General features: G+C 38.8%; 2 protein-coding genes across 2 annotated transcripts; one reads left to right on the forward strand and one right to left on the reverse strand.

Moving 5' to 3' along the window:
* Window positions 1-18251: 18251 nt before the first annotated feature.
* Window positions 18252-18848, forward strand: LOC121249337. Its single transcript, XM_041148045.1, has one exon. It carries the CDS (start codon window positions 18252-18254, stop codon window positions 18846-18848), a length of 597 nt encoding a protein of 198 aa, XP_041003979.1.
* A 442-nt stretch (window positions 18849-19290) lies between these two features.
* LOC121249938 (scarecrow-like protein 32) lies at window positions 19291-21349 on the reverse strand. The gene has a single exon (XM_041148809.1). It carries the CDS (start codon window positions 20976-20978, stop codon window positions 19644-19646), a length of 1335 nt encoding a protein of 444 aa, XP_041004743.1. The 5' UTR covers window positions 20979-21349; the 3' UTR covers window positions 19291-19643.
* Window positions 21350-27562: the final 6213 nt, after the last annotated feature.

Genomic DNA, 27562 nt, shown 5'->3' on the forward strand with positions numbered 1-27562 from the left:
TCCTGTCACTTAAAATTACATTCCACAATACAAGATAAACTCCAAAGTCTCAATCACAAAACTCATTGACTCAATCCAAAATATATATTCCTCTACAAAAACATTAATGAACTACTCCAATATAATTAACTAAGAACACCACAAAGTATCAATGAGAATATCAATATTCCAAAATAACACTTAAAAATGACTAGTTACTTGAATAAAGTCTCCTTATAGACTCTTGTAACCTTTGACACTTATTCCACTATGCTCAACAAATCTCATCCATGATTTCTATTCTTGATCCCTAACCGAAACATCCAAATGATCTTGTCCAACACAAATAGCCCATAATCAGAACATGTCTAACACAAACAACCCACAACTTGCTACTCCTAACACATCGGAACACCAACCCAGATTTTCCGTCCATCCTCAACTCATGACTTCACAAACATGGGCCTATCTGAACATCAACCAGACATAAAATCTCTTAATCTAGAATTTCCTGCATATAAATAGAGACAATCCCAACTTTTAGTAGGAACCAATTGTACAATGCACATAAATTACAGTGTGATTACAAGGATAACGCTCAAGGGTACCTTACCCAAAACTCGTTGCGATGGATTTGTTGAATTCAAGAGTGAGGTGGTGGTGTCTAGGGATGTTCGAGGTGCTCATGGTGGCAGGGCAGCGTGCTGGCTTTGGCGGCCTTCGTTGGTCATCTAGGGAACTAATATCGAAATGGGGAGATCAACAGACAGTTAGAGAGAGAGAGAGAGAGGTAGAGAAATATTAATAGAGAGTTAGATAGAGATAAAGATATTAACAGAGACTTAGAAAGAGAGCAAAGAGAGAAAGAAACGGCAAGACAGTGAAGGAGATAGAGTAACTTGCTGGTATCGAAAATCAGAGGTACCGACATTGGATGTTCCATGGTGAGCAAATGTGCAAGGTAGAGAAAGAGGAGAGTGTTGGGCTAGGGACATAGAGACTTGGTGTAGCGAAGCTTCACAATGTTGGCGATAAGAATTGTGGAGAGCAACGCTGGACTGATTGAGATGAACTATATGGAGATGGGCACGATGGTGAGTGGCGATCACAGAGAAGAGAGGTAGCAACTAAGAGAGGGAAATGATAGAGGAAGAGTGGGGCATTGAGGGAGGTTCGTGCAAAAAGCCTTGATTGTGGGAAAGAGGGTGAAAAAGAAAAGAAAACAAAATTAGGGTTTTTAAGGGCTTGGGCTTAGGTGTTAAGGTGGGGAAAAACATGGGGTGAAACAACTTTTATACAAAAATCGGGTACCAGGTTTAAAACCTGATACACAGGTGTCACACCCATACCTAGCCTAGGTAGGGCCTGGTTGGGTGATGCGGTTTTCAGCTTGGGTTGTACTTGGACAGAAAATCACAACTGCCAATTACCCAAGTTTTGAATTGGGCCAGGATAAATATTCCCTTGAGTACTTGGGTAAGAATCATCCTTACCTATATTCTGACTCATACATCGTTCAGAGATGGTCGATGCCACAAAATCCATTTTGGATTAGTACTTTCTCTTTTCTTTTGCTAGGATACATTACATTAACATTTTTTTAGGTGTTCATGAACTCGAATAGACTAAGGTTCATCCAAGCTTTCACCTCAGTTATAGATCAAGAAGGCAATGGGATAGCTGATGGCCTGATCTTTAATTGGAGCTGATGGTGCTAGTGCTTCTTTTGAATATGTTCAAAGTCTCCTCATAAACTTGATTCGTTTAATACAACTTGAAAAGGCTAGTCTGTCCACTTTTCAAGATCAAGATCTTGTTGTGTCCTTTTTAGTTAAATCTTGTGTTTTCTTTAAAGTTTGTAAAGATATAGTGAATATAGTAGCTTTTACAAGGCTAGCTTTTGGAGTTTTGTAACCACTATGGGCTTTACATGTTTTATTTATGTTAGTTTGTTGTTAAAAGGGAATGTTATAAATAAAATTGGAACTACCCTCTCCTTTTTAAAAAAAAAAAACTAAGATTCTGATTTCTTTCTTTTTTTTTTTTTTTTTTTTTTTTGTATTTTTTTAAACAAGCAAATCTTGTGGAAAAAAACAGGTAGAGGAAGTTTTAGATTTAGAAAATTATAAAGAGAATGAGGCGATTAATTAATAAGCGTAGCTAGGGCTTGTTACGGCGCGTGATTTCTTGGCCCTTCCTATACGAGAGGTCTTCCAGTAACCTATTGCCCGTGGGATGGCTTCTTCTAGGGGTTAGTCAGGTGGAGAGGATGGGGGTTCTTTGGTTCGTACGGTGGAAGGGGTGTGTGGGTTGGATAGACGGTCCTTTGTGGAAGCTCTGAAGCGTCCCTTGCCCCAGCCTAAGTATCAGTTGCCGCTATGTAAACCAAAGCTAATTCAAGGTAAATTGGGTTTTGTATTTACATATGCCGAAATGGAAAGGGTTGTGAACGACCTGAAGTTTGCACTGGTCTTGAAATTTGCTTCGAGCCAGCCATCTATTGACATATTGAGGTTGAAAATTATTAAAACCTGGGGTTTCTCAAAGGTTCCTATGGTGAGTTCGTGGATGACCACCATGTCTTGTTGCATCTAGCTAATGAGAAGGACTACCTTCACGAGTGGCGAGAGAAAGGAGAGTTGTGGTGGGTTGCTTCTTTAAGTTGTTCAATTGGACGGTGCATTTCAACACTGGTAAGGAACCATCTGTTGCGCCACAATGGATTTTCCTGCCAGGTCTTCCACTCCATCTCTATCGAGTGGAATGCCTCCAAAGCTTTGCTTCTAGATTTGGGAGATATTTAGGCACTGATAATGCTACTCTATACCGCACCAAGGCCACGGGGGCTCGACTCTGTGTTGAGACTGATTTAAAGGACGAGCCTGTTAAGGGGTTTCCCTTGGTGGTTGGTCAGCACCATTGTTGGCAAGAGGTTGTCTACGAGAAGCTTGGGTTTTACTGCAAGAAGTGTTTTCAGCAGGGTCACACAGAAATGGTGTGTCATGCAGGGGAGAGGGATCTGAAAAGTCATCAAGGGTGAGCGTGTGGTGAAGAGAATGGGGGAGGACAAGGCTTGGAAGGAGGTTGGGAGGAAAAAGGTTTTGATTGTGGTCGATATTGATCTAGAGTGTCCTGTTGTGGTGGAGTCGAATGGGGTGTGGTCTGTGACAAAGGTAAGCAGAAAAGGGTTGCGGCCTCAGATGCCTCCACTGGTGTAAAAGGTGGAGAGGATTCGGGGGTTGTGGTGGGCAGTATGTTGTGACTGAGATTGAAGATGGGGAGGTGAGGGAACCCTTGGAGTACAGATGGGGATGGCGCTCTAGAGTGTCCTGTTTTGTTTGAATTTACATCGTTAGAGGGTGCACCTAGTGATATAGAGCAGCATGTGAGTATTGAATCTGCGGCTCCTCTTAGGGCCATTGAGGAACATGGTAAGGTCTCAAGGGGTTGTGCAGGGTGAATTGTGGTGGCCATGGTTGAAGATGGGGAAGTTGGGGAACCAGATTGTAACAGGCTAGTGACCTCGGAGGAGCAGCTTATGGATGGCTCGGCAGTGAGTCCTTCAGGTCCTGTGCTGGGGGCAGATCGAGATAAGGAGGAGGGGAATAGATTTGAGGCCCTGTCGGTTGGAAACAGTTTTGAGGTCCTGTCAGATTACACCGATAACGTGGAGTTGGATAAGGGAAAAGACTTTGATTCTGATCCTGGTACTCCCTCGGATGCACAAGGAGCCAAAACCTAATAGAAGGTATGGTCCGAAGCTCCCAAAGGGCAAAAGTCCTTCCCCAAAATTAATTTATGATTAACAAGTTCTTCGTTTGGAATGTCTATGGCCTAGGGACTTCCAAAAGGAGGCTAAGGAAGTTAGTGCGAAAATATTGTATTTCGATTCTGGCTATTTCTGAACCATTCCAGGCTATAGATAAGTTGGGCGTTATCTCTTGAGTTTCCTTTTGTTTATTCTAATGCTGATCTGGGAGGAAAGGTTTGGGTTTGCTGGAAAGATGGGATTGATATGGAAGTTGTGGGTGTTTCGAATTAGTGTGTCACTGCTCTGATTTCTTATTCAAATGGGTCCATGCTTGCTTTTTTTGTCTATGCAAAGTGTGCTTAGATGGAAAGAAGGGAGTTATGGAACCATTTGTGTGATGTGTCTTGTGCAGGCATCCTTTGGGTCGTGATGGGTGACTTTACATCATTCGATCGAATGATGAAATGGTTGGAGGTAATCCGAGATTGAGATCCTCTATGGAAGAGTTTAATAATTGTATTTATTCTTGTGGTTTAATTGATTGGAGAATGGAGGGGAAACAACTTTCTTGGTGCAATGGGCAACATGGTCTGGCTCGGAGCTGGGCTAAACTTGATAGGGTGCTTGCCAATAATGGTTTCGTATCTAAGTTTGGAGGTGCCACTGCTCAGTTTTTTAATAGAAGAACCTCGGACCATTCACCGATACTCTTGCAGCTGGTTAAGGAATTCAAGTGATACAACCCTGCACCGTTTCGATTTTAGAACATGTGGACGGCTCATGATGATTTTCTCTCTATGGTGACGAGGTCTTGGGATGAGATATCGTTGATGGGAGTGGCTTTCATACTCTTGCTGGAAAACTAAAAAGATTAAAGGTAGCTCTCCGGGTTTGGAATAATAAGGTTTTTGGGAGAGTAGATGGGCATATCTGTGTTCTTGAGGAGAGAATAGAGGTACTAGAGGACTCGCTACAACATGAATTCTCAACCTCAGTGGATGCGGACCTGGTTCGTACTAAATCTGAACTTGACTTATGGATAAAAAGGGAAGAGATGAGATTGGCGCAGCAGGCAAAGAAGAAGTGGCCCAATGAAGGGGATCAGAATTCTAAGTTCTTCCACTCTGTCATTATACAACGTTGAAAGCAAGCATATGTTAAAAGGATGAGTCTTCCAAACAATTTTACTCTACATTCCCCTGAAATGGTTCATGAGGGGGTCGTAGCATACTTTGAGCAACTCTTGTGTAATGTGCCACCCAGAGAGGACCCTATGCTTTCTAGAATTATTCGACTGACTGTGAGTGATATTGAGATTAGTTTTCTCAATGCAGTTCCACAAGCACAGGAAGTGTATGACGTCTTCAAATCTATTGATGTTAACCGCAGTCCTGGACCTGACGGTTTTGGATCCATTTTTTATACTTATTGCTGGAATCTTATCAAGAAGGATGTCATGGATACTGTCCACAATTTTTTTCAAGGTACGGAGATGCCTAGATTTTATATCTCGACTTTCATTGTGTTGATTCCCAAAGTTAAAGATCCCTCGTCATTTGATAAATTCCGGCCTATTAGCTTGCGTAATGTTGTTTACAAAGCTTTTCCAAAGATGCTTGTGAATAGACTCTCTTGAATGATTGAGAGATTTATTTCCCCGCAGCAAGGTGCCTTTGTTAAAGGGAGGAGTATTTCTTAGAATATTTATCTGACGTATGAAATGATAAAAAACCTTCACAAAAAAGCAAGGGGAGGGAACGTGATGATAAAAATTGACATGAGCAAGGCATATGATAGAGTAAATTGGAATTTTTTATTGGACGTGCTAAGAGCTTTTGGTATTCTAGAGATTTTTTGCAAGCTGACTTTTAACAGTAATGCTACTCCGTGGTTCTTAGTGATGATGAATGGGACCTTTAGAGGATTTTTTAAATCCAAAAGAGGTCTTTGCCAGGGTGACCCTTTGTCGCCGTATTTTTTTATTATTATGGAGGAAGTCTTTTCTAAGTTGATATGCTCTAAGGTTGGGGAAGGTAGAATTAGTTTGTATTCTCATCCAATTAATGCTCCGGTGGTTTCGCATTTATTATATGCGAATGATGTTGTAGTGTTTGCAAAGGCTTCTAGAGGGTCAATGCGAGAATTGTTGAAGGTTATTACTGAATATGAGGCTTGGTCTGGGCAATGTGTAAACTTTGATAAATCGGCCATTTATTTTTGAAAGCACATGTCTTGACGCAAAGTTAGAGGAGTTTTGGAAGATATTGGATTTTCTAAAGGAACTTTTCCATTTACCTACTTAGGTGTGCCTATGGTAGATGGACGTTTAAGGGTATCCCATTTTGATCCCCTGGTAGAGAAAGTCTCTAAGAAACTGGCAGGCTGGAAGCTACAACTTCTATCATATGGAGGACATCTAATTTTACTGAGGCATGTTTTGTTGAGCATGCCTATTCATTTGCTTTCTTTTTGTCATATACCAAAAGCTATTTTGTCCAAGCTAAACAGGTTGCTTTCCTCTTTCTTTTGGGGTGAGACAGATCGTAAGGCAAAGCAGAAATGGAAATCTTGTAGGAGTTTATGTATGCCGAGTGAGGAAGGGGGTATAGGAGTTCAAGACCTGGCTGAGGTTCAAAGTGCTCTCTTTGTGAAGTTTGCTTGGCAGTTCCTTACCCAGAATTCTATGTGGGCAAGGCATTTTAGGGCTAAATATGCTAAACATGGGATTGTGGTTGAAGCTGGAATGGCTTGTTCTGGGTCTATCTTCTAGAAGAAAGTGGCAAAAAAATTCTCGGTGTTGGTCCATAATTGAAGGTGGAAGGTTAGACAGGGCAATATATCTTTTTGGTATGATAAATTTATGGAATGTGGACCTCTATGTGAAATGGTGGAAAGTATTAATGAACCGAATCTGCGTGTGAAGGATTTGGTGATTAATAATACTTGATATGTTCACAAGATGAATCATTTAATTGATGAGAACTTGACTAGAGAGGTTTTTAATTCTGTAGGCAGTTTGCAACAGGCTCAGGATACTATAATTTGGTTGCTAGATAAAAATGGGTTGTTCTCCTCCAACTCGGCATGGGACATCATTCGAGTGAAATTCTAGAAATTGGACTGGTCTTGTTGGATTTGGAACAAGTGGATCCCAAAAAAAGTTGCTATTTGTATCTGGAAAGCAGCTTTTAATTCTCTTCCAGTAGATGCCCAAATTATAAAATGTGGTATCCCCTTGGTATCATGTTGTAATTGTTGTCATGGGGGCCATGAGGAAGATTTGGAACATGTGATTAACAACGGAGAGTTTGCGATGGAGGTGTGGAAGAGAGTATATGCGGAACTGGGCATTCATTTCACTACTCTACAATGGTGGAAGGAGCTCAAGGGCTATTTAATAGAGCTTCTTGGCACTCCCAAATGGGGATACTGCATTCGGTGATCCCTGTTGTGGTTATTTGGCAATTGTGGAGGCGGCGCTGCAGGGCTAGAATGAAAGGTACTTCTGAATCCTTTTCTTTGGTTATTGGAAATATCATGTACTGGCTTAATCATATTGCCAGCAACATGAATAAAGTCAAGCGGTTGTCATGTGTGGATAGAGCTTTGCTTTCCAGGTTAGGTGTAAAAATCGTGGAACCAAAAAATTGTAGTGCTCGAGTTGCGAAGTGGGTTAGACCTCCAAGGGGAAGATTAAAGCTTAACTTTGATGGTAGTAGCTTAGGAAACCCGGGACTCAGTGGTGGACTGCAGTGGTAAACTGATTTTTGCTTATCCTAAGTCATTTGGTGTTTGTTCTACAATGAAGCGAAGCTTCGTGCGGTATTGGAGGGTATTATTAGGTGCAAGGAGTTGGGTTTATTTTTTATTGATATTAAATGTGATTCTTTGGTGGTAGTTAATTGGATACTGGCTAAAGCTTGTACAGTTTGGTACCTTTGTGACTTTTGGGACAAGTTGATGATTTTACTTGAGGATTTTGATTAAAGTATTAGTCATTGTTTTAGAGAAAGTAATCAAGTTGGTTAGGGAGGCGCCACAGTTAGGCCGTGAGGCCAGAGGATTGTATAGGTTGGACTGGGCAAGTTTGGCTAACATTCATTTGTCTTGAAATTTTTTGGTCTGGTTTTTTGGCTTATAGGCTTGTTTTGTTCTTTTAATGGATGGGGTTTGTGCTTAGTTGGTTTGTATTTGGGTGGTCTTTTTTTGTACACCCCCCAAATGCTTGGCTTGTAAATCGAGATTTTCCTCCACTACAAGTGAAGACTATTAATATACTTGGGATAGGGCCGCTCCTTGGGGCTCCCGGCACTTTAAAAAAAAAAAAGTCAAGTAGAGGAAGGTAAGCTCTATTTAGTACAGAACCATATGACCATATGAGTCTTGTTCCTCAGCATTGTCATTCATGAAGACTCAACAATGCCCTGATCAGCCCATCATTAGAAATCCAAATCCTCAAAGAAGTAAAAAGTTCAAATTTTTCAATCTAAGTTACTTTTGAACATTTTATGCGCTTCTATTTACTTATTTATTGCTCTTTAATCAATTTTTTAGAACATGATACATGGCCGATCTCTTGAATCCTTTTGTTGCTTTGCATGGAGATTCGTACGTATGTCAAATATCATTATGTACTTAGAACCTTGGAGCGAGTTAAATTATGGACTCTATATTCTCGATAATGGTTTCATATGATTTATTCGGCTATATATGTACTACATAGCCCAAGCCCAAGAAGAGAGACCTAGCCTGCCTGCTTGAATTTCTATGGTGGAATTTCTATGGGCTTTAGGAACCTTGTGAAAACTCCGTAAGTTTTCACAAATTGACCAATCGCGTAGGTTTTGGTCTATCAGCATAGATATTGTTGCCAGTTATTATGGGGCCAAAAAAATGCGATTTTATTTATTTGAGATAATTAGAAGTGTGAGAATGAGTTATGATCTGCAGCATTGGATATTTAGAATTTTATAGCACAATAAACTCATTTTCATTTTTCGGATGAAAGGTTTGTTCAAAAACGCTTTTTGATTATTTCGACACATTTCGGGGTTGAATTTCGATAAACAATTTGAACTATTACGTTAATATGTATATTTAGGATTTTACAGTGCAAAGTTTATTTTCACTTTTTCCAAAGTGAATAGTAACCTCGATAGTAGCACCAAGTGCAATATTGTTAGAAGAAAAATGCTATTTGCACCCGAGAGGGGTACCCTCCGCGTACCCGGTTCCACGTGGAATTAGTGAAACGGTGCGGATTACACTATCGTCGTTTTGTAGCTTTTCATTGTCAGTTCCTTACTTACTATCTATATGAAATTTATTTGCAAGGTTGAGAAAGTAAAATGCTTGCGCTTTCACTAATCTCTGCCCTCTTTCTCTTCATCATGATCTCCCTCTCTCCATGAACTTCCAGTCTCACTCCAAACAACTTGGGTCTCTCATCAGCTTCCACCAAATCAAGAAGCTCCTTGCACTTCTTTTTCATGCTTATAAGCTCGGAATTCAAGTCCACATTTGCTTTCTTGAGACGTTTGTTTTCATTGACCAGAGTACGAAAACTAGACGACGATGAAGTTGACGACGATGGTCGGTGGGGAACTTCAAGGCCCACAAGCCGTTGGATACAAAATCGACGCGGCGCTGATCGCCGAACAACTTCAATTGCATCTCCGTCGAAACCCTAGCACGAACCTTGGACCCACGTCCAGTACCCACCAAGACTGTCCCATAGCGCCGTCCGGTGCATCTTCATCATCCTCACCGTCGATTTTAGAGGTTCTGACAAAGGAATAAGACGCGTGCTTGTCCGAGACAATCCACTTGGCTTTGGGGGTGTTGCCGCCGATGTGGAGGTAAAGCTTGACCGAATTCTTCGAATAAAGGTTTTACGATGAGGAAGGATAGAAAGAGGCACCGTACTTGAGCTTCAGGGATTTGAGCTTGGTGTCGACCTCGACTAGGGATTTGGAATTAGCTTGGGTTGCCGGCGAGATTTGGGGCTTTTGTTGGTCCTTGGCATCATCGTATTGCTCTTGCTCATCCTCATCCTCATCCTCTTCCTCTTCAGTGTATGAGTCTGAGTCGGAGTCAGCCAAGTCGAAGCCGTCACGGCTCTGAGAGGTACCCATCGTAGCAGATGGAGAGGGTGAAAATGTCGATAAGATCGTCGAAAGCTTATTGTTTTGATTTGTAGTATTGTTTAATTTGTCTGAAATCGAGTTTTTTTTTATTTAATAATATTGGTTGACGTGGTATTAACCACGTCAGCCGATTCCGCAAACAGTACCCATGGTGGGTACCTCTAGCAGGACTGTTGTTAGAATTATAATGTGGAATGTCTAAATTAGGTTAAAGAAGTTTTGTTTGGACACTTAGAAAGATCTTAGCCACACTTGGTGAATAGTATTTGACACTTGGCACCAAAATGAGCCATGAGATGGAAATGTGAAGGAAATCAAGGTGTGAGATCATGCTACCTAAGCAAAACTCTGTTCCATCCAATCATCCATATGCCAAACCAAAGATGGTTTTAACCCTAGTGAAACCCTAAATACTAAGAGTTCAATTGAAACCTCAAAAACTTGGTTGAAACTGAAATCCTAAATCATTTCTCCAAACCCCAAACTTGATTCCAAACCCTAAATGGATCCGATTTTTAGCATTCTGTTTAATCACTTGATTAAATCACTTCCACTTGCTATTTTTATCCCTCAAATTCATGTTATGATATCATTATTCAACCCTTTAGATCTTGGAAATTAGATTTGGGCACGATAGCATCTCAAACTCTAACCAAATCCTCTTTAAATCCCAAAATGAAGCTCATTCAGTTAACATCCATTAGGCCCATGAATTTTGGCCACCTTGGCAAAGCTTTTTGAGGAAGTTTTCACCCACCCAAGGCTCATCCAATGCTCAAGACAGCCCTCAAATAGTCCTTCATAGGAAAGCAAAGGCCACCTCACCATAACCACCTGCACTGCACCCCAAGGCAGCCCATACCATGGGCAGTTTGACCCTTATTTTGGCCAAGACTTCCATCAATCAAGTGTCACTCAAGACCTCCCTTCACCCTTCAGTTTGTGTAATAAGAGCGCAGACCATCCCCTTTCTCACTTCATCTCTTTTCCCACACGTTTTCTAGAGAGGATCTTAGAAGCTCTATTGGAAAGTTTCTAAGCTTTTTTGCTTGTACTTTTTCAAACCCTTGTAAGTATTTTCTCACAATGATTCCTTAATGAAAGTTGTTCCTATTTGATTCATAGATTTCATGGTCTTTTTATCCGTCAAATGTTGTTTAAACAATGGAAAGGTCATTCTGGGCAATAAACTGCATAGTGTGTTGTAGTTTGGAGTTTTTGACCAAGCTAATAGACAGATCTTGGTCTAAACTTTTTATGAGTGTTGATAGAATGTTTATATGAATTTTTTTTAAGGATTAGTTGCATGATAAAAGCTTTTGATGAAATATTTTCTCAGATCTAGAAACTTAGAAATTAGAAGGAGTAAAACAGTTATATTTTGTGAAAGCTTGGATCTTTTGTAATCTTACTCCAATGACTTTGATATTTTTATTTGATGATCCTAAGCCTTTTAGCTACATGCTAAGATGCTGGTTTTAATATTTTAGGTGTTTATTCGTTAAGTTATGGTTTTTATGCAAGAGAATACTCAATTGGGTCAAGACTTTGATGATTACGACTAGATCTATGTTTTGATTTATTTTTAGACATTAAATCTTCAATTTAATACTTGGATATATTTTAGGACATATTTTTAAATCATATGATGTTGTTATTTTGTGGTTTCTATCATGGCATGTCTCGGATCAAGAGGATTGATCAAAACCAAAGTTGAGAAAATTTTGTTTCAATGAAGTGTTGGAGTCGAGTGCTTCAAGTTGGATTTTTGTGACCTTTTGTGATGTGTATTTGATGATTCAAAGAGTTTTAGTTCTTAGGAGTGTGTTATGGACATGTTAGAAGTGGGTTTTCAATTTTTGGAGTTCTTGGACATGTTTTAAAAAGACTCAAAACCTTGAGATTCAAGGGTTTGTGTTTTAGTTAAAAAGTTTGGATCTTTTTACTAAAATATTTTGTTGTTTTGTTAAGTGGATTTTTGTTGGTTGTGTTAAGCACACTTCTAAGTGTAGGATGTGGTGATCTATGTTGCAATATTTTGGTTGAAGTATGAGTGTTGAAGTTAGATAAAATTGTAACAAAAATAAAAGAGAGAAGGCCTAAGGGTGTTTCGATCATAGTGTATTTTGCATGGTTATGTTTTTTTTAAAAAAATTTCTATTTAGATATTTGAGCTTAGAACATAATTTACATAAAAAATGTAAATTTTGATAATTTTTGGAGTTAGGATGTGAAATCCTTAAATTATGGATAAAATTGTCATTTTTCCACATGTGCATAGTAAAATGGTAATTTTACTCTAAGTTAACATTTTTTATGTTATTAAGTTATTAGTGATAAAGTTTCTAACATTTAGAATCCCTACTTACAATTTTCGGATTTCGTGCTTTTTTTTTTTCTGTAAATGCGACAATCACTATAAGTTAACTTCTAACTTACTGTCAAATTACTATGTATTTGTGATGGGTAAGTGAATTACTGTTTATGTACTTATGTTATCCTGTATATCATGATATGTCATGTCACTACTTGTACGACTATTACACATATTATATTCTGTCATGAAATATTTATCTGTCACATAATATATTCTGTCACATAATGTTATCTATTACACAATATGCCATGTCACGTAATGTTATCTGCAACACGTAATGTCATGTCACATAATGTTTGTCTGTTATACGTTATGCCATATTACATATTGTTTATCTGTTTCATGTTATGTCATGTCATACGTCTCATGTACATGTCACATTACGTTACATCATGTCATCTATCATTTCATTTCACGTCATGTTTTGTCTCCAGTTCAGAGTGTGTCTCGCAATCATCATTTTCTTAGTCAGTTATGTCTGGGATACTTGTGACATAATTACTACGATTGTCCAAGTATCTCATTTATAATTCACGTGAGGTACTTCCGACGTAATCATTTTGATTATTATAATACCTCTACTTAAATGCTCTTGACGTAATCATTTTGATTGTTAAAATATTACTAGGTACTCCTGACGTAATCATTTTGATTATTAGGGTATCTCATTTAAAATACTCATGGCATAATCATTTTGACTATCTGAGTATTTCTGACAAAATATGTTGGGCGGAATCATTCTGATTATTCACTATTCTTGATGAAATAACTGGCAAAATCATTTTGATTGTCAAAATTCATTTCAGTTCATGGTCCAGTTCACGTTCATTTCATGTTTCAGCTCACGTTAAGTTCATGTTCAGTTTCAGTTTAAATTAGTTCATGTTCATGTTAAAGTTTAAGTTCATATTAAAAGGTTTAGTTTATGGAACAAGATTTAAAGTTCATGTATTTCACGTTTAAGCTCATGTTATTCAGGCTCAAGTTCATGATCAAGTTAGCTCACGATCAAGTTCACGTCATGTCAAGTTCAATTTCAGTTCAGTTCAAGTCATGTTAGTTTGTGCTTATTTATGATTATGATTATGCATTTATGCCTTTATTGCCACGCATGCATTTGTATATTGTATGTTAAGTTTTTTGTTAACTTGCTGAGATTTGTACTCAAATCTCACTATAGTAGTCCAAACTACCATCCCCCAAATCAAGAGGTGCACTAGAGGTTAATCGACTGGAGACGTCAATTAGAAGACGATGGCATGACGTGAAGCTCATAGCCTCAATGCTCCAATTTATCGTTAGTATTATAGCATCCTTGACTGAGTTGTGTGAGCTATTCAATGGATTAGCCTTGTAGTTGCTTTAGTTCCCACTTGTACTTAAGGAGCTCGGTCTTCATTATACTTGGAGCTCGGTCTCTAGTACTCTTAAGATTACAGACCTTTTGGACTTATGCTATAATCTTGAATGTCTATCACATTCAGTTTGTAAACTATGTTTCCCTGTTTTTGGATATATCTTATTGGTGCATAGAATTGCTCAAGAAAAAAAAAAATTATCCGCTATGAATATTACATATTGTTAGATGTATGCTACGAGCATTGCATCTTTAACTGTCATGAACGGGGGAATGTAACCTTATGTTGTATATCCAGACACTTCATATGTCTGTCAAATCTCAAACGAAAATTTTGGGGTGTTACACCTGTTTTGGTATCAAAAACCAAAAGAGGGTACGAAACGCAAGGTTAATTTGGTGGGAAAGGGCCTTTCCTCCTTATTTCTTACTCGAGCTAGACAATCGTTCTCTCTTTCTCCCCCTACATTTTTCGCACGTTAGCTCTGCCACCTGCTTCTCCTGGTTTTCGACGTCAGTAAGGACTCCCTCTCTCTCTCTCTTTGTCTCGTGCTTCCTCTCTCTCTAACTCTCCGTCCATCCCCCTGTTCTGATATTAGTCCCCCCTTTCACATATTAGAAACGTAATCACAACCAAGAAGTCAAAACATAGGGAGTAGACCCTCCACGTGACCTGTTGGCAGTGCATGAATGATAAAGTTAAAAGGTCCATGGTTCAAGGACCAATTGTTGGGTGTGCAGTTGGCATCATCACTAGGATCACAACTAGCAAACTATTTGTAATAAAGATAATATTCGTTCTTCTGTAGCATACCCAATGATTAAGCACCACCTTAAATAGCCATAATAGAGCGAGGGAATATTGATTATCAATGTGGGCTTCACTCAAACAGCTTATTAATCATACAAATGGTTTGCCTACAACCCAAAACAGTCCCTTCTGAAGAACAAAGATGAAAAGTGCATGCATTCACGTGTCTTTAACCCAAAACTATACAACCACACATACTTATTACATCTTCTCTAATAAGATTCAATAACTCCTCTCATATGTGAAGATAAATATAAATTGCACTTCTTCCAATTCTTAATAAAAAATAAAAAATAAAGAAAAAGAAAAAAAACCACATAGACGTTGATATGGGATCCATATTTAAGCCACCAAAGAAGAAGCTAGTAATTTTTTTGTATGATAAATATTTCCAACTTCTTCCAATCCTTATAAAAAATAAAAATAAAATAAAAAAAACCACATAGATGTTAATAACTTCTTCCAATTCTCAGTTTGTGTAATGTAGCTTATAAGATAATGTCCAAAGTGATGGCTAATAGATTGAAGGGTGAATTAAATGATATTGTTTCCCTAATCAAAGTGCCTTCATACCTGGGAGGTTAATCACTGACAACATTATGATAGCATGAGGTTTTACACACTATGAAAGTGAGGAAAAAAGGGAAAGTGAGGAGTATGGCTCTTAAGCTTGATATGTCAAAAGCTTATGATAGAATTGAATGGTCTTATTTGCAAGCAGTTATGGAAAAAATGGGTTTCTCTAATAAGTGGATAGAGCTAACCATGAAGTGTGCGTCAACTATTTTCTATTCAGTTCTTGTTAATGGGAAACTAGGTGGGAAAATAAAGCCCTCAAAAGGTTTGAGGTAAGGAGACCCTTTGTCTCCCTATTTGTTTATCCTATGTGCTAAGGGGATTAGTTCTTTGTTTAACAACTCAAATCTAAAGGGAGAGACAAGGGGAGTGACTGTTTCAAGAGGTGGGACTCAGGTAAACCATTTACTTTTTGCTAACGAGTGCATATTCTTTGGCAGAGCTAAGGTAGAGGAATGGGTTAAAATCCAAGGATTGCTATAGCAATATGAAAAAGCATCGGGTCAGTTTTTAAACAAGGAGAAAGCAACTATTTTTTTCAGCTCCAACTTAAGAGAGGAAGACAAGAGGAGGGTAATGGAGGGAGGTGGAGCAGTGATGAAAATAAATTATGAGAAATATCTGGGGCTACCTGCAGTTGTGGGAAATTCAAAGTACAATGCTTTAGAGGCATAAAGCAGAGAGTGTGGAAAAAGATTAACAATTGGAAAAACTCTTTTCTGTCTGCTGCAGGGAAAAAGGTTTTAATCAAAGTTGTCCTTCAAGCTGTGCCCACCTACACAATGAGTGTGTTTCAACTTCCAAAGCAATTGTGTAAGGAGCTTAATGTTATGCTTGGTAGGTTTTGGAGGGGTAATCATAAAAAAGGGAATGGTGTACACTGGTGCTGTTGGGAGAGCTTGGGGAAACAGAAAGGGAAAGGGGGTCTAGGCTATAGGGATATAGAGAGCTTCAACATGGCTATTTTGGCTAGGTTGCTTTAAAATGAGGCAAGTATGGCTGCAAACATCTTGAAAGAGAAGTATTTCAAAGGCAAGTCACTTCTAGAAGCAAGTTTAGGTCACAAACCCTCATCTTTATGGAGAAGTGTGTGGAATGTAGTGAGTCTTCTGAGGGAGGGACTAAGATGGAAGGTTAGGAATGGGGAAAAAATTAAAATTTGGGGTCAAAGATGGCTTGCTACATCGTCATCCTTTACAGTACAGTCACTAGGTTCTGTTTTGGATAATGAAGCAAGGTATGTAAGTTGATGCAATGTAGAGGGGGGGTGGAATGTACCACTGATTCAAAATATTTTTAGTAAAGAGTTGGCTAATCAGATTTACAGTATATCATTAAGCAGCATGGAGGTGAATGATAAAATGATTTGGGGACCATAAAAAAACAGTTTGTTTTCTGTCAGGAGTGCATACCATTTGGAGATTGAAAGGAAGCAGGCCAATAAAGGTGAAAATTCATGGCATCAGGAGAGGGATAAAGGCTGGGAAAACATATGAAAATTGAATGTTCCATGGAAAGTTAAGCTTTTTCTTTGGAAAGTTGTCAATGGGTTCCTAGCTACTAGGAAAAATCTTTTTTGAAGAAAATAACAGACAACCATATTGCCCCATTTGTAAAAGAGACAAGGAGACAATTATGCATGTGGTTTGGCAATGCCCTGTAGCTTGTGATGTGTGATCAGAGTCTTTGAGTGTAATGCAAAAGATGAAGAGTGAAGAGTCTGATCTGCTAGCCCTGTGGAAAAAACACATAGAAAAGCTTAATGAAGCAGAACTAGAGGAGGTAGCAGTTGTGATGAGGGGCCTTGACTGAGAAGAAATGAGAGCATTTTCAAAGACAAGTTTAAATCTCCAAGCCAAGTAATCAGAATTGCTAAACATGATCTAACAGAATATCAATAGGCACAACAGATTAATAAGGCAAGTTTGAGAAGGAATGATGGGAGCTGTAGCAGAACTATGAGGTCGGAAAAACTAAGACCAGGCTTTGTAAAAGCCAACTAGGATGCAACAGTAGATAAGAAGGAAAGGAAGGTGGGCATAGGAGTATTAATTCGAGATGAAGATGGGGAAATGTTAGTTGCTGTGGAGAGACAGAAGTATGATGTTGATCAACCTGTTGTTGCTAAAACTCATGCTCTATGGAAGGCACTGGACATATGTAGAGAACTAAGGTTTGGAAAGGTATTGTTTGAGGGTGATGCTCGAGTGGTTGTCAAAGCTGTTAACAATGCAAGTGAAGATTTATCATTCTATGGAAGTTTTATTGAAGGCATGAAACAGTTACTAAGCCATAGGATAGATTGGATAGTACAGTATACTCATAGAAAAAACAATGAGGCAGCACATACATTAGCCAAGGAAAGTTTATCTTTAAAGTTTGAATTGGTTTGGATAGAAGATAGACTTGATTGCATTCAAAGAATTGTAGAGAGTGAGAGTTATTGTAATGACTAATACAAAGTGATTAATGAAGATAGTTTTATTAAAAATAAAAAATAAAAAAACCCAGTTTTTAACATCAAGATCAAACCCAAAAAATAACCAGTGCAAATACATGTTCACGCAGGTTCTGAAGTTCGCAAAACCAGATTGAACTCGCTTAATTGGATACTATGGAGAAGACAGAATCCAATTATAAAGTTCATCGAAATAGCAGCCCAATTTAGAAATTCTTGCATGTGTAGAATTAGGTTGCTGAAAACAACTGAATGTGATTATGAAAGGGCCATGGGCAGTAGGTTACAAATTTGATCTTCATTGAAAGAATTAAGAACGTGCACACTTGCCAATTTGGGTCCTAAACCTTCCTTGATTTGGCGAAGTATATGGAGTGCAAGAGACCTTATCAAGGAAGGTATAAAGTGGAGGGTTGGAGATGGAAAGAAGATAAAAATTTGGGGTGATAAATGGTTGAACTCCACTCTTTCACTCTCAATGCAACCACCAAACACAGTGCTCAGGGAAGATTCAAAAGTTGATGAACTGCTGTTTGAAGACAAAAAAGAATGGAATGAAGATTTGATTACTGCTGTGTTTGAAAAAGAGGTAGCAGAACAGATTCTGAGCATTCCACTTGGCAGAGGGAGGACAGAAGACAGGGCATCCTGGGGGCCTTCAAAGAAAGGGGTTTTTACTATTAGGAGTGCATACTTCTTGCATCTTGAAATAAAAAATGGGTAAAAAGGGGAATCCTCTATGGAGAATCAAGTGGACAGCAGGTGGAAGTGTATTTGGAACCTAGAAGTACCAAATATGGTCAAGTTTTTCCTATGGAAGGCAGCAAATGAGTTATTACCTACTAAGAGGAATTTGTTCTATAGAAAAATTGTTGAGAATCCTCTATGCCCTATCTGTTTCAGAGATGAAGAATCGGTTATACATGCACTTTGGAAATGCCCTGCAGCAAACGATGTATGGGCAAATGGCTTGAGTGGTATACACAAGTGGAAGAGGGAGGGTGTTGATCTGCTAACATTACGGGGAAAGATGATGAAAGTACTCGAGAAAGCTAAGTTAGAAGAGGCAGCTGTTATTCTTAGGAAAGTCTGGCAGAGAAGAAACACCTTCGTTTTTTATAATAGACTCACATGCCCAAGAAGACTGTTATCCACTGCCATTGAGACACTGGAGGATTTCAAGAAAGAAAATGGAAGGGTTATTACTGAAGATCAACAGGCTATTGTGCTTGTTAATAAGTCTAAATGGGTTCGACCTGCAGCAGATTTTGTGAAGGTTAATTGGGATGCATCCTTGGACTTGAAGAACAGAAGAATGGGGATGGAGATAATCAGTAGAAATGAAGAGGGAGAGGCACTGCTTGGGGTGTGTGATAGTAGAATGAATGTATAGTCTCCAAAAGTTGCAGAAAGTATAGCTCTGTGGAAGGCAACGCAGATTTGTAATGATCTCAATATTCAGAAAGTCATCTTTGAAGGGGATGCGAAGACAGTCATCATGGCTGTGAAAAGCGATGAAGAAATTTTGTCTCTTGTTGGTCCTTTGATAGATAATATTAGAAATGTCTTTAAGCTTAGGAAGGACTGGTTTTTACAGTTTGATTATAGGGGAAAAAATTCTGTTGCACACAATTTGGCCAAGGCTGCTTTACACTTAGATCAGGAAAATGCATGTTTGGATAGAAGAAGTTCCAAACTTCATAGTCAATTAATAGTCTGGATTTTGACAGAAGATGTATACATGAAACACTTTTATAATATACTGAGGTTTCTTTTCAAAAAAAAGAACGTGCACACTTTCTGCTAAAAAAAAAAAAAAGAGGGTAAAAAAAAAAAAAAAGAGAAAAAAAAAAGAAAAGGAACCTGCAGAAATGGGAAATTAAACAAAGTAATTTAGATTTTGTCTGATCTTACAACGACAATTAAATGTACTATTATCTCCTCGCCTTTCATGTGACCATTGCTAGAGCTCCAGTACTACAAAATGAGTGTGAAAGGTTATTCTGATGAGATTTTATTTTGTCTTATCCCCATTTGCAGCCTTTTGCTGAAGAGATAAAAGCAACTTGTTTTGTCACTGTTCGGACCACGTCTGAAGAAAACCCAATTCTCCCATCGATCCCAAGATACGTCCAATTCACCCCATTTGTGTGACAATTTTAAGACACTTTTTTAAGTCCACACCCTTTTAATCCTCCAAACCATTTGGGACCCAAACAGTGGCAAAAACTGAGTTATGGCCCTTCCATGTGAGAACCAACATATCTTCTTCCTTCTTCATGCCCCATCCACTTGCATGTTCATCAAGCAAAGCCCTGACTTCCTTAACAGTCTCTTCGCAGAACGGAATGTTCAAATAACCGGCGTTCTTCCATCTCTGAGACAATTTAATGCCGGACTCTAACCTCTCTATTCTTTGAAACCCTTCAAAACTGATAATGTTTTCAATTTTATGGCCAACATCCGATTCATATTCTATCCTTTGGCTACTATCTTTTGGCAGAAAAGTCTCCAAGGCATCATAGGGTATCCACAGGTAATTAAAGCAAGTGGTAATTCTTGATGTCAGGCTTGATGCACTCAGATCTGAATCTTCATCTACCACCACTATAATTTGAGGGTTAAGACCTTTAACTATATTAATGAAAGTGTCTCGCAATGAAGCACCGTGAGGACTCCCCTTCAGCTCATCAGACAAATAGCGCAGCCAGTGCTGGCAGTTTATTACCAGAGCTTCATCTTCTCTAAGATTTAGCATGGAAGGATTATTCAAGTGGCTCAAAATTGATTCGAAGTGAAAGCTAGGTGATTCTTTACACATAATTTCACCTAGTGCAGTTGAAGGTGAGTTGTCAAAGACATGGAATTCAAATGGAACATCCCTATACTTTGCGAAATTTCCCAAACGAAGGCCAACTTCTTCGGTTGATATATTAAGCAAGGGAGGGACTGGAGGCCTGCTAGAGGGCACTGTGATTCGAAGCGATGGAGGGCCTTCTGGCCTTTTGGCTAGTGCGTCTATGAGAGTAGGCCACTGCATACAATGTGTGATGCTAAAATCTAAGATGTGAACTCTTGGGAACCCTTGAATTGCCTTTAAAATGGCACTATTTGATGCACAAAATCCAAACCTGTGCCAAGGGATTAGATCAACGTACCCGGCAAGCTCGGTCACGGACATCAACCTTTTTGGAATCGTACTGCTTCCATCGAAGTTCATCGTGGTGGGGTAAACCCTAGAGGCCCTTGAGATTAGTGCTCGCAGAAACCAAGAAGTGAGCCTCTGGTTAGGATCACCAACCGAAGAAGCGACATTATTTAGCACCCACATAACTTGCTGAGCCAAAGTAACATCGTTGGTCTCCAACGCACTCGCACAGTGAATCAAAAGCTTCTCTAAACATGCTCCGTCGAGGCTTCCGAGACACCCATTAAGCGCTCCTGAAAGAGGACTCTGACGGGTGTCGAAGAGAGTAGGGCTCTGTAGAGAAACAGACGTGTTTCCTTTGAGTTCAGCCTTCATGGCTTTGACAATTTATAAAGAAAAGGGACAGGAATTGAGAGAGGAATTTAGGAAAAAGCTAGGGTTTTGTTTCCAGGACGTGCATGGTGGTCTGGGAAGTTCAGGGAATAGAAAGCGGAATCATGCGCTCATCATCTCACAAGCGTCCCGCACATATGAATGGTCGATGGGATTGAAGAGATCTAGGAATTTGTCTAAATATTGCAGATGTTGGGAGATATTGGAAATCTATATCATGTATGTCTTCTCATGTGTGTTTGGGCGATGAGAAAAAGAGAGTTAAGTCCTAGTTTATCTTCTAGCTACTTGAACCATATATATACTGGAGAAAAAGTCACTGTTGAATGATTAATATCAAGATGAGATGAAGCCAAAAATACAGTTAATGAACATTGAGTTCGTACTAACTTTACAACAGTTCCTGCAGTTATCAAAGAAGTATATATATTTTTTTAAGAATATTTTTCTTTTTCGGAGGTTGTTGGAAGGGATGCAGTATCAATCTTTGACTAATACGAAAGGAAATTGCAGTTTACCGATTGCAAAATTCAAAGGATAATCCAACCTTTAAATTACAAACATTAATAATCAATATGTTTGCATGTGAAAATTATAAAAAGTAGACGAAAACGTTAACCCAGCTGATCGAGTTTGATCTGCACGGATACCGACTCAAGCCAGCTTGTTTTACAAATATACCTCATGTTTGTTACCTGTTAAATTATTATCATTAAGAATCCATCACTGGTTAATTTTGCAAGGATATAGTTCTTGATCTAAGCTAATTTGGCATATTGCTAATTACGTCTGAGCATCAAATTTACTATACTACTGATTCTGGCAACTTTATGGAACAGAGGATAATGAGTAGGCCAGGAAAGCTGTCTTAGCCGGCCATACTTTTGTCGAATTTGTGCACATGAAATGCTGTTTGAGACAAAACACAAACATTATTACTTCAAGTAATCCAGTCCTTTCATGGTGGCTACTCTTCATTCCCATATATCCTTCCACGTACGTGATTGGTCGCTTGTGCCATGTGCTGCCACAACAAAAGACAAACTAGACATCTTTCCCACAAGGACGGAATAGCTTATTTCACCAAAATGTGTTAAATAAAAGACCACAGAATATTTGCAAATTTTAAACGTTGTCTCCTTTCATCCATATCTTCCAACTCAAACATTGGTTGGCGAATATAAAATGGAATATTGTGCAAGTTGCACCAGGATGGGAAAATAGAATAGGCTAGCTAGCTAGGCCGGTACCATATTTGAAGAAACGTACTAGGGTTATAATATTATTTCACTTAATTTTCTTACTAAGAATTGTGGTTGGTGGGTGCATGACTCTTTTTCTGAATTTCATACAGGGGCTAGCTTGGCATGACAAATTGCATTAATCGATCGACTTCTGCAAATGGCGACAGGAAGATATCAATATGGAGTTAAAGCTGGCAATGACCGATAGTAGTTTGAGGTCCGTTGTGTGGCGAGGGGTTCTTTAGATGCATGGATGCATGGGTGTCCACTACTTGACCTAAAACTTCGTTAAAGTATGTCATTAATTATCGGGTTTTTTCCTAAAGCTAGCATTTTTTCAGAATGTTAGGATTTCGTAGGTTGACTGATGATCATGACATGCATGCAGAGGAGGTTTTTTTTAGAAGACTGATGATTTGCCAAGATGCTCGCCTCTTGTTATGCATGTAATAAATATTAAGATTTAAATAAATTCAGAACTTTAATTAAGAGATACAGTTCCAATAAAAAATGGATTTATACCCTCATATGTACTCTATCTATATAGGAGTTCTCGATGCAGCAACTCACAAGAATTCCATTCAGATTTTTTATATTCACTGATTCAAAACTACATGCTATTAAAATAAGCTCTTTAATTAGAGTACTGATCATTAATTTTTCATTGAACTTAGAACTCATCAAGAAGGGACAAAAACAAATAAAGAAACGAAATTCATGGCAATTACGTAGATCGATCAATTCTTCTTGCAATGATTAATTAATCCCTAAGAAATAAAGAATATAACTAGAGGAAATGAAAGGTAATTATACATTTAGAGCACTAGCATTGACTTAACCAAATGCCAATGTAGCCATAAATTTAGCTAATATCATCACTATTTGCGCCACATTGAATTAGTCAAACTAAATTCATCCATCATATATATGAGCTACAGTAAATCTATCCCACAAGTCATATACGACTAATACTGTAGCAGAGTCAAATGTATTTTTTATTATAATTTCCTCAGACACCATACTTCATCTGTTTCTTTCCAGCAGCTCCTTCGTGTTCTCTCTCTCTTGTGCTTTTTCTCTCCACCTCCTCCCTGTTGTTAGGTTGACCCCATCACCAACTTCTCTCCATCGCTAGCTCCTCTCGTCGCCAGTGAGGTTTCCGTCATCTTCTCCACTCTCTCGAAATTTCTTCCTCCTGGGCCAATTTGTTCTTCACATATCGAGGAAAATTTCTCCTCCAAGTCGCAAAATTTCTTCTCCACACCTTATTCTTCATAGCTCATTCTTGGTCATTTTTCTTGTGATCATGCCTCCATCACCGATGCAACTCCTCCATCCACTCACATCAGCATTGCTTGAACTCCATCATCCACGCCACCATCTTTGTTTCGTCATTTTCATAAATTCATTCAGCTTTATTGCATCTTGGGTTCATTTATCTCCTCTTCTTTATACAAAGCTCTTCAATCAGCGCTGCACCACTTCCAATCGCCACACAGAGCTCCTCTATCAAGGGTAAGAATTAAGACCTTATATCGATTCAGATTTATATTACTAGTTTGTGACTTTAAGTGATATTTGGGTTGATTTCTCGTATGCTATTCTTTTGGGTTTTTGTTTATTGGTTTGTGCTTATTTGAAGCTGGATAGATTTTAGAGATTTTAGCTAGGTTCTTTTTAATGGATTGATTTTAGGGCTGTTATTTACATATCTTGGTGTGAGGATGACGAGGTGCAAAGAAAGGTTGGTGAAGCTTTGGAATTTTTTTTTTTTAATCTGAGGATGAGGCTAGATGAAAGCAGCATACTAAAAAAGAAATAGTTTTAGAGAAAGGAAAATGTTGTCCAACTTTTGTTCCTGTAATCTTGTTTGAACCTAGTGAAGTTGTTGGTCCAAGTGAGAATGAAAGGAAGATAAACTTCGGTGTTATAAATTTGTGGTTCAAGTGCTAAAACTTTATTTTGTTGTTTGTTTGGTTATAATCGATTGAGTTGTTGTTAAACTTGTTATATTGTTGTTTGGCAAATATGTGTAGCTGTTGTTGTTTGGACATTTAGGCTCCGTTTGGAATTTAGACTGAACTCTTTCTCTTTCTTTCTTTCTTTCTTTTTTTTTTTTTTTTTAAAGGAGGAGAAGATCCTCTCTTATTATTAAAAACCCTCAATTTTGGCTGAGGAATACCTTATACAATCCCTTGCTCCATCCAACTTATTTCCAAAAATTAGAAACACTATATACCAATAAAACCCAAAAAAAACATGTACGCTGTGACTAAACCCCTTGCAAAATCACCTCAAGGATCTGATGAAACCAAAACTTTAAACCTATCTTAAGTATGGCAAACCAGATCTGTTCGTTCACAAAATTCCTTTAAGCTTCACCATAAGGTCTTCAAGTGAGAACCAAGTTTTATTGCAGCCGCTACCACCCAAACAAGTAAGGCAATCAGCTGCAACGTTGGCTTCCCTAAATACATGCCGAATCTCAATATTAAGGACCAAAACCAGACTCTATATTTCCTCCCAAATACCATAAGCTGCACCTACCTGCCCTCAACCAAGATATAACCAATAGCGAGTCCATCTCAACTACAACATTACTAAACCCCAGCTCCTTACACTTACGAAGGCCAAGCAATAAAGCCATCAATTCAACATTATTGTTAGATCCCATACCAGTACTAGCAGCAAAAGAAAATTGCAAAATTGCCTTCTCATTCCGCATTACTCCACCTGCACCTGACTCTTCTCGGTTCCTTATACTACAACCATCAACATTCAATTTAAACCAACTCGAGCTCGATTTTTGCACTGCAAGGAATTTCTTCTAACAAGGAGGCTAACGGGAATCTGCAACATAGTAAGCACAACAATATCCCTCTGATCTAATCTAGAGGTAGCCTTCAACTTAATACCCACCCAACTTATCCAATGTTTAACAAATCTCCAAAAAAAAAGCAATGGACTCTCTTCGACCTTCCATACGAGCCAAACAACACCAACAGCACAAACTCCATGTAATGATAACTGGTATCAAACCAATTAAATTACCCACATGTGAAGTATTCTTTGTACATTGAACCACGCCTCCACCAACTCTCTCCACAATGTGTTAGCATCATAAAGGATACCCAAAATGTTAGAACACAACTTCCATATAGCAGCTATTGTTCTCCCCCCATAAAGCACATGGTTTAAATCCTCAAATGCCCCCTCCTCACAACAGTCACATTTCGATACCAAATGAATGCAAATTCTCCTTATACAATCATCTACACTAGACTCTGTGAAAGAGCTCTCGACATAGTAACCAAAAATTTCTTTGGCAAAATAGCATGCCATATCCACTTCGACCATTGTCATTTTGGAGCTACTACACAGACCAAATTCAAAGCACTATGAGTTGTGAACTTTTCATCCGAATTACCCTGCCAAATCAATATATCCGAGCCTTCTTTAGTGCCTCCTATATTAGACAAAATTCTATCAATGAGCTCCCGACCCACAAGCTACACTAAGAGGTCAACATCCCAACTGTTATGCACCATACACTGCTTAATACTCAACTTTGGACTTGCAACAATATCCTGCTGATCACAAAGTGGTCTTGACTCCAACCACTTTTCCCTCTAGAAAGAGATATGCCCTTCTTTTACAAGCCATTTGGAGTGATTGAGTACTACAAGAACAAAATCCATGACCCCCCCTCCAAAACCGGGTTCCTTTCCTAGGATAATAATGAAATATGTTACACTTTCACACTCTCCTAGGGTTTCCCCATGTTGAGGCTTTTTCCCTGTCGTTGTATAGGTTTTTCATTGTGGAAAGTTCTTTATGATGTACAAGAGGGCATGAGGGAGGAGAGTTTGGAAAAGATGTATATGAAACTTTCTCTTACATAGAAGGAGAGTGAGGAGGTTCATGTTGAATTACAAATATTGCAAGATGCAGTTCTCTGTGACGGTAAGTGTTTGTTGGTTAAACTTCTCACAAAGCATCAGGGAATTAAGCCCTGTGATTATGCTGATAGAGTTTGAAGATGAATGTGATAAGGATTGAGTTATCAGAGACGGTATATGGTCGTTTGATAAACATCTGGTGCTGATAAAGGAAGTTGAAGGCCATCAACAAGTCCATAAGATCCAGCTCACTAAGGCTTTGTTCTGGGTGCGTTTCCATGATTTGCCTTTGATTGCACGAAATGAATATATTGGTCATCTGATTGGGAACAAGATTGGTATGGTTAAAGAAGTTGATATTGAATAGGGAGAAATGACGTGGGGGGGAGTTTATGCGCGTACGGATCAATATTGATGTAACGAAACCTCTGTTACAAGGTAAGATGTTTAACTTGGGCTCTGGTGACTTGTTTGGATTAGGTTCCCCTATGAAAGACTACCCAATTTTTGTTATTGATATGATCCTTTAAATCATGGTCATTTGGATTGTGATCAATGGCAATGTGATTAGACCAAGTTTGAACATAATGGTTTTCCATATGGCAGTTGGCTGCGAGCAGGAAATCAAGAAACGAGACGTTGGAATCATCGGGACATGCAACGTGAGAGTGGAAGCCGTAATCCGATGACTATTTTGACGTTTGATACTAATGCAGTTAACACTGCCAACAGTAATGGAGGAAATCACGGAGTTGTTTCGGGTCAGGTAATTACGGAAGTAGTTATGGAGAAGATTGAGGTTCTGGACGTAATGGAGGAATCTCCCCAAAACAAGTAGAAGTTGAATTCCATCAATATAGCAGCGTCTGCGAAGGAAACGGGGGCTTCTTTTTCATAGGAATTGATGGAGGATGATAAAGTTGTTAAGGAAATGCAGGAAACTGACTACGTGGACCTACAAGACTCTTTAGTTGAATTAATGGAGGGGGAGAAGGGCCAGGGAGCTGGGCCAAAAGAGTTAAATAGTATAGTCCAGGAGGAGGGCCCATGAAAGAGGCCTGATGTCTCAGAAGGGCATAAGTGGAAATGTCTGTCAAGAATCAATAAACAGAATCATCCCTTTTCAGAAAACCACCAACGGTCGAACTCTATTGGAAAATGAAAGGAGAAGATTGATAATGAAGAGGCTACAGGCATATTGCTCAAGAGAAGAGTCACGACAACGACTCCAGAGAATGTTTTGGAGAAATCACAACAGTTCATATCAGCGGTGGCTGGCTTCTAGCACCGCCGGGAGCCATGAAATGCCTCAGCTAGAATGCCCGTGGGCTTGGGAACCCACGAGGCATTCGTACCCTTCATGATCTAATCAAGAAGGAAGCTCTCGACATTGTGTTTCTTCAAGAAACACAACTGAAGGTAC

Source organism: Juglans microcarpa x Juglans regia, chromosome 2D (assembly GCF_004785595.1).
Source record: "Juglans microcarpa x Juglans regia isolate MS1-56 chromosome 2D, Jm3101_v1.0, whole genome shotgun sequence".
Taxonomy (NCBI): Eukaryota; Viridiplantae; Streptophyta; class Magnoliopsida; order Fagales; family Juglandaceae; genus Juglans; species Juglans microcarpa x Juglans regia.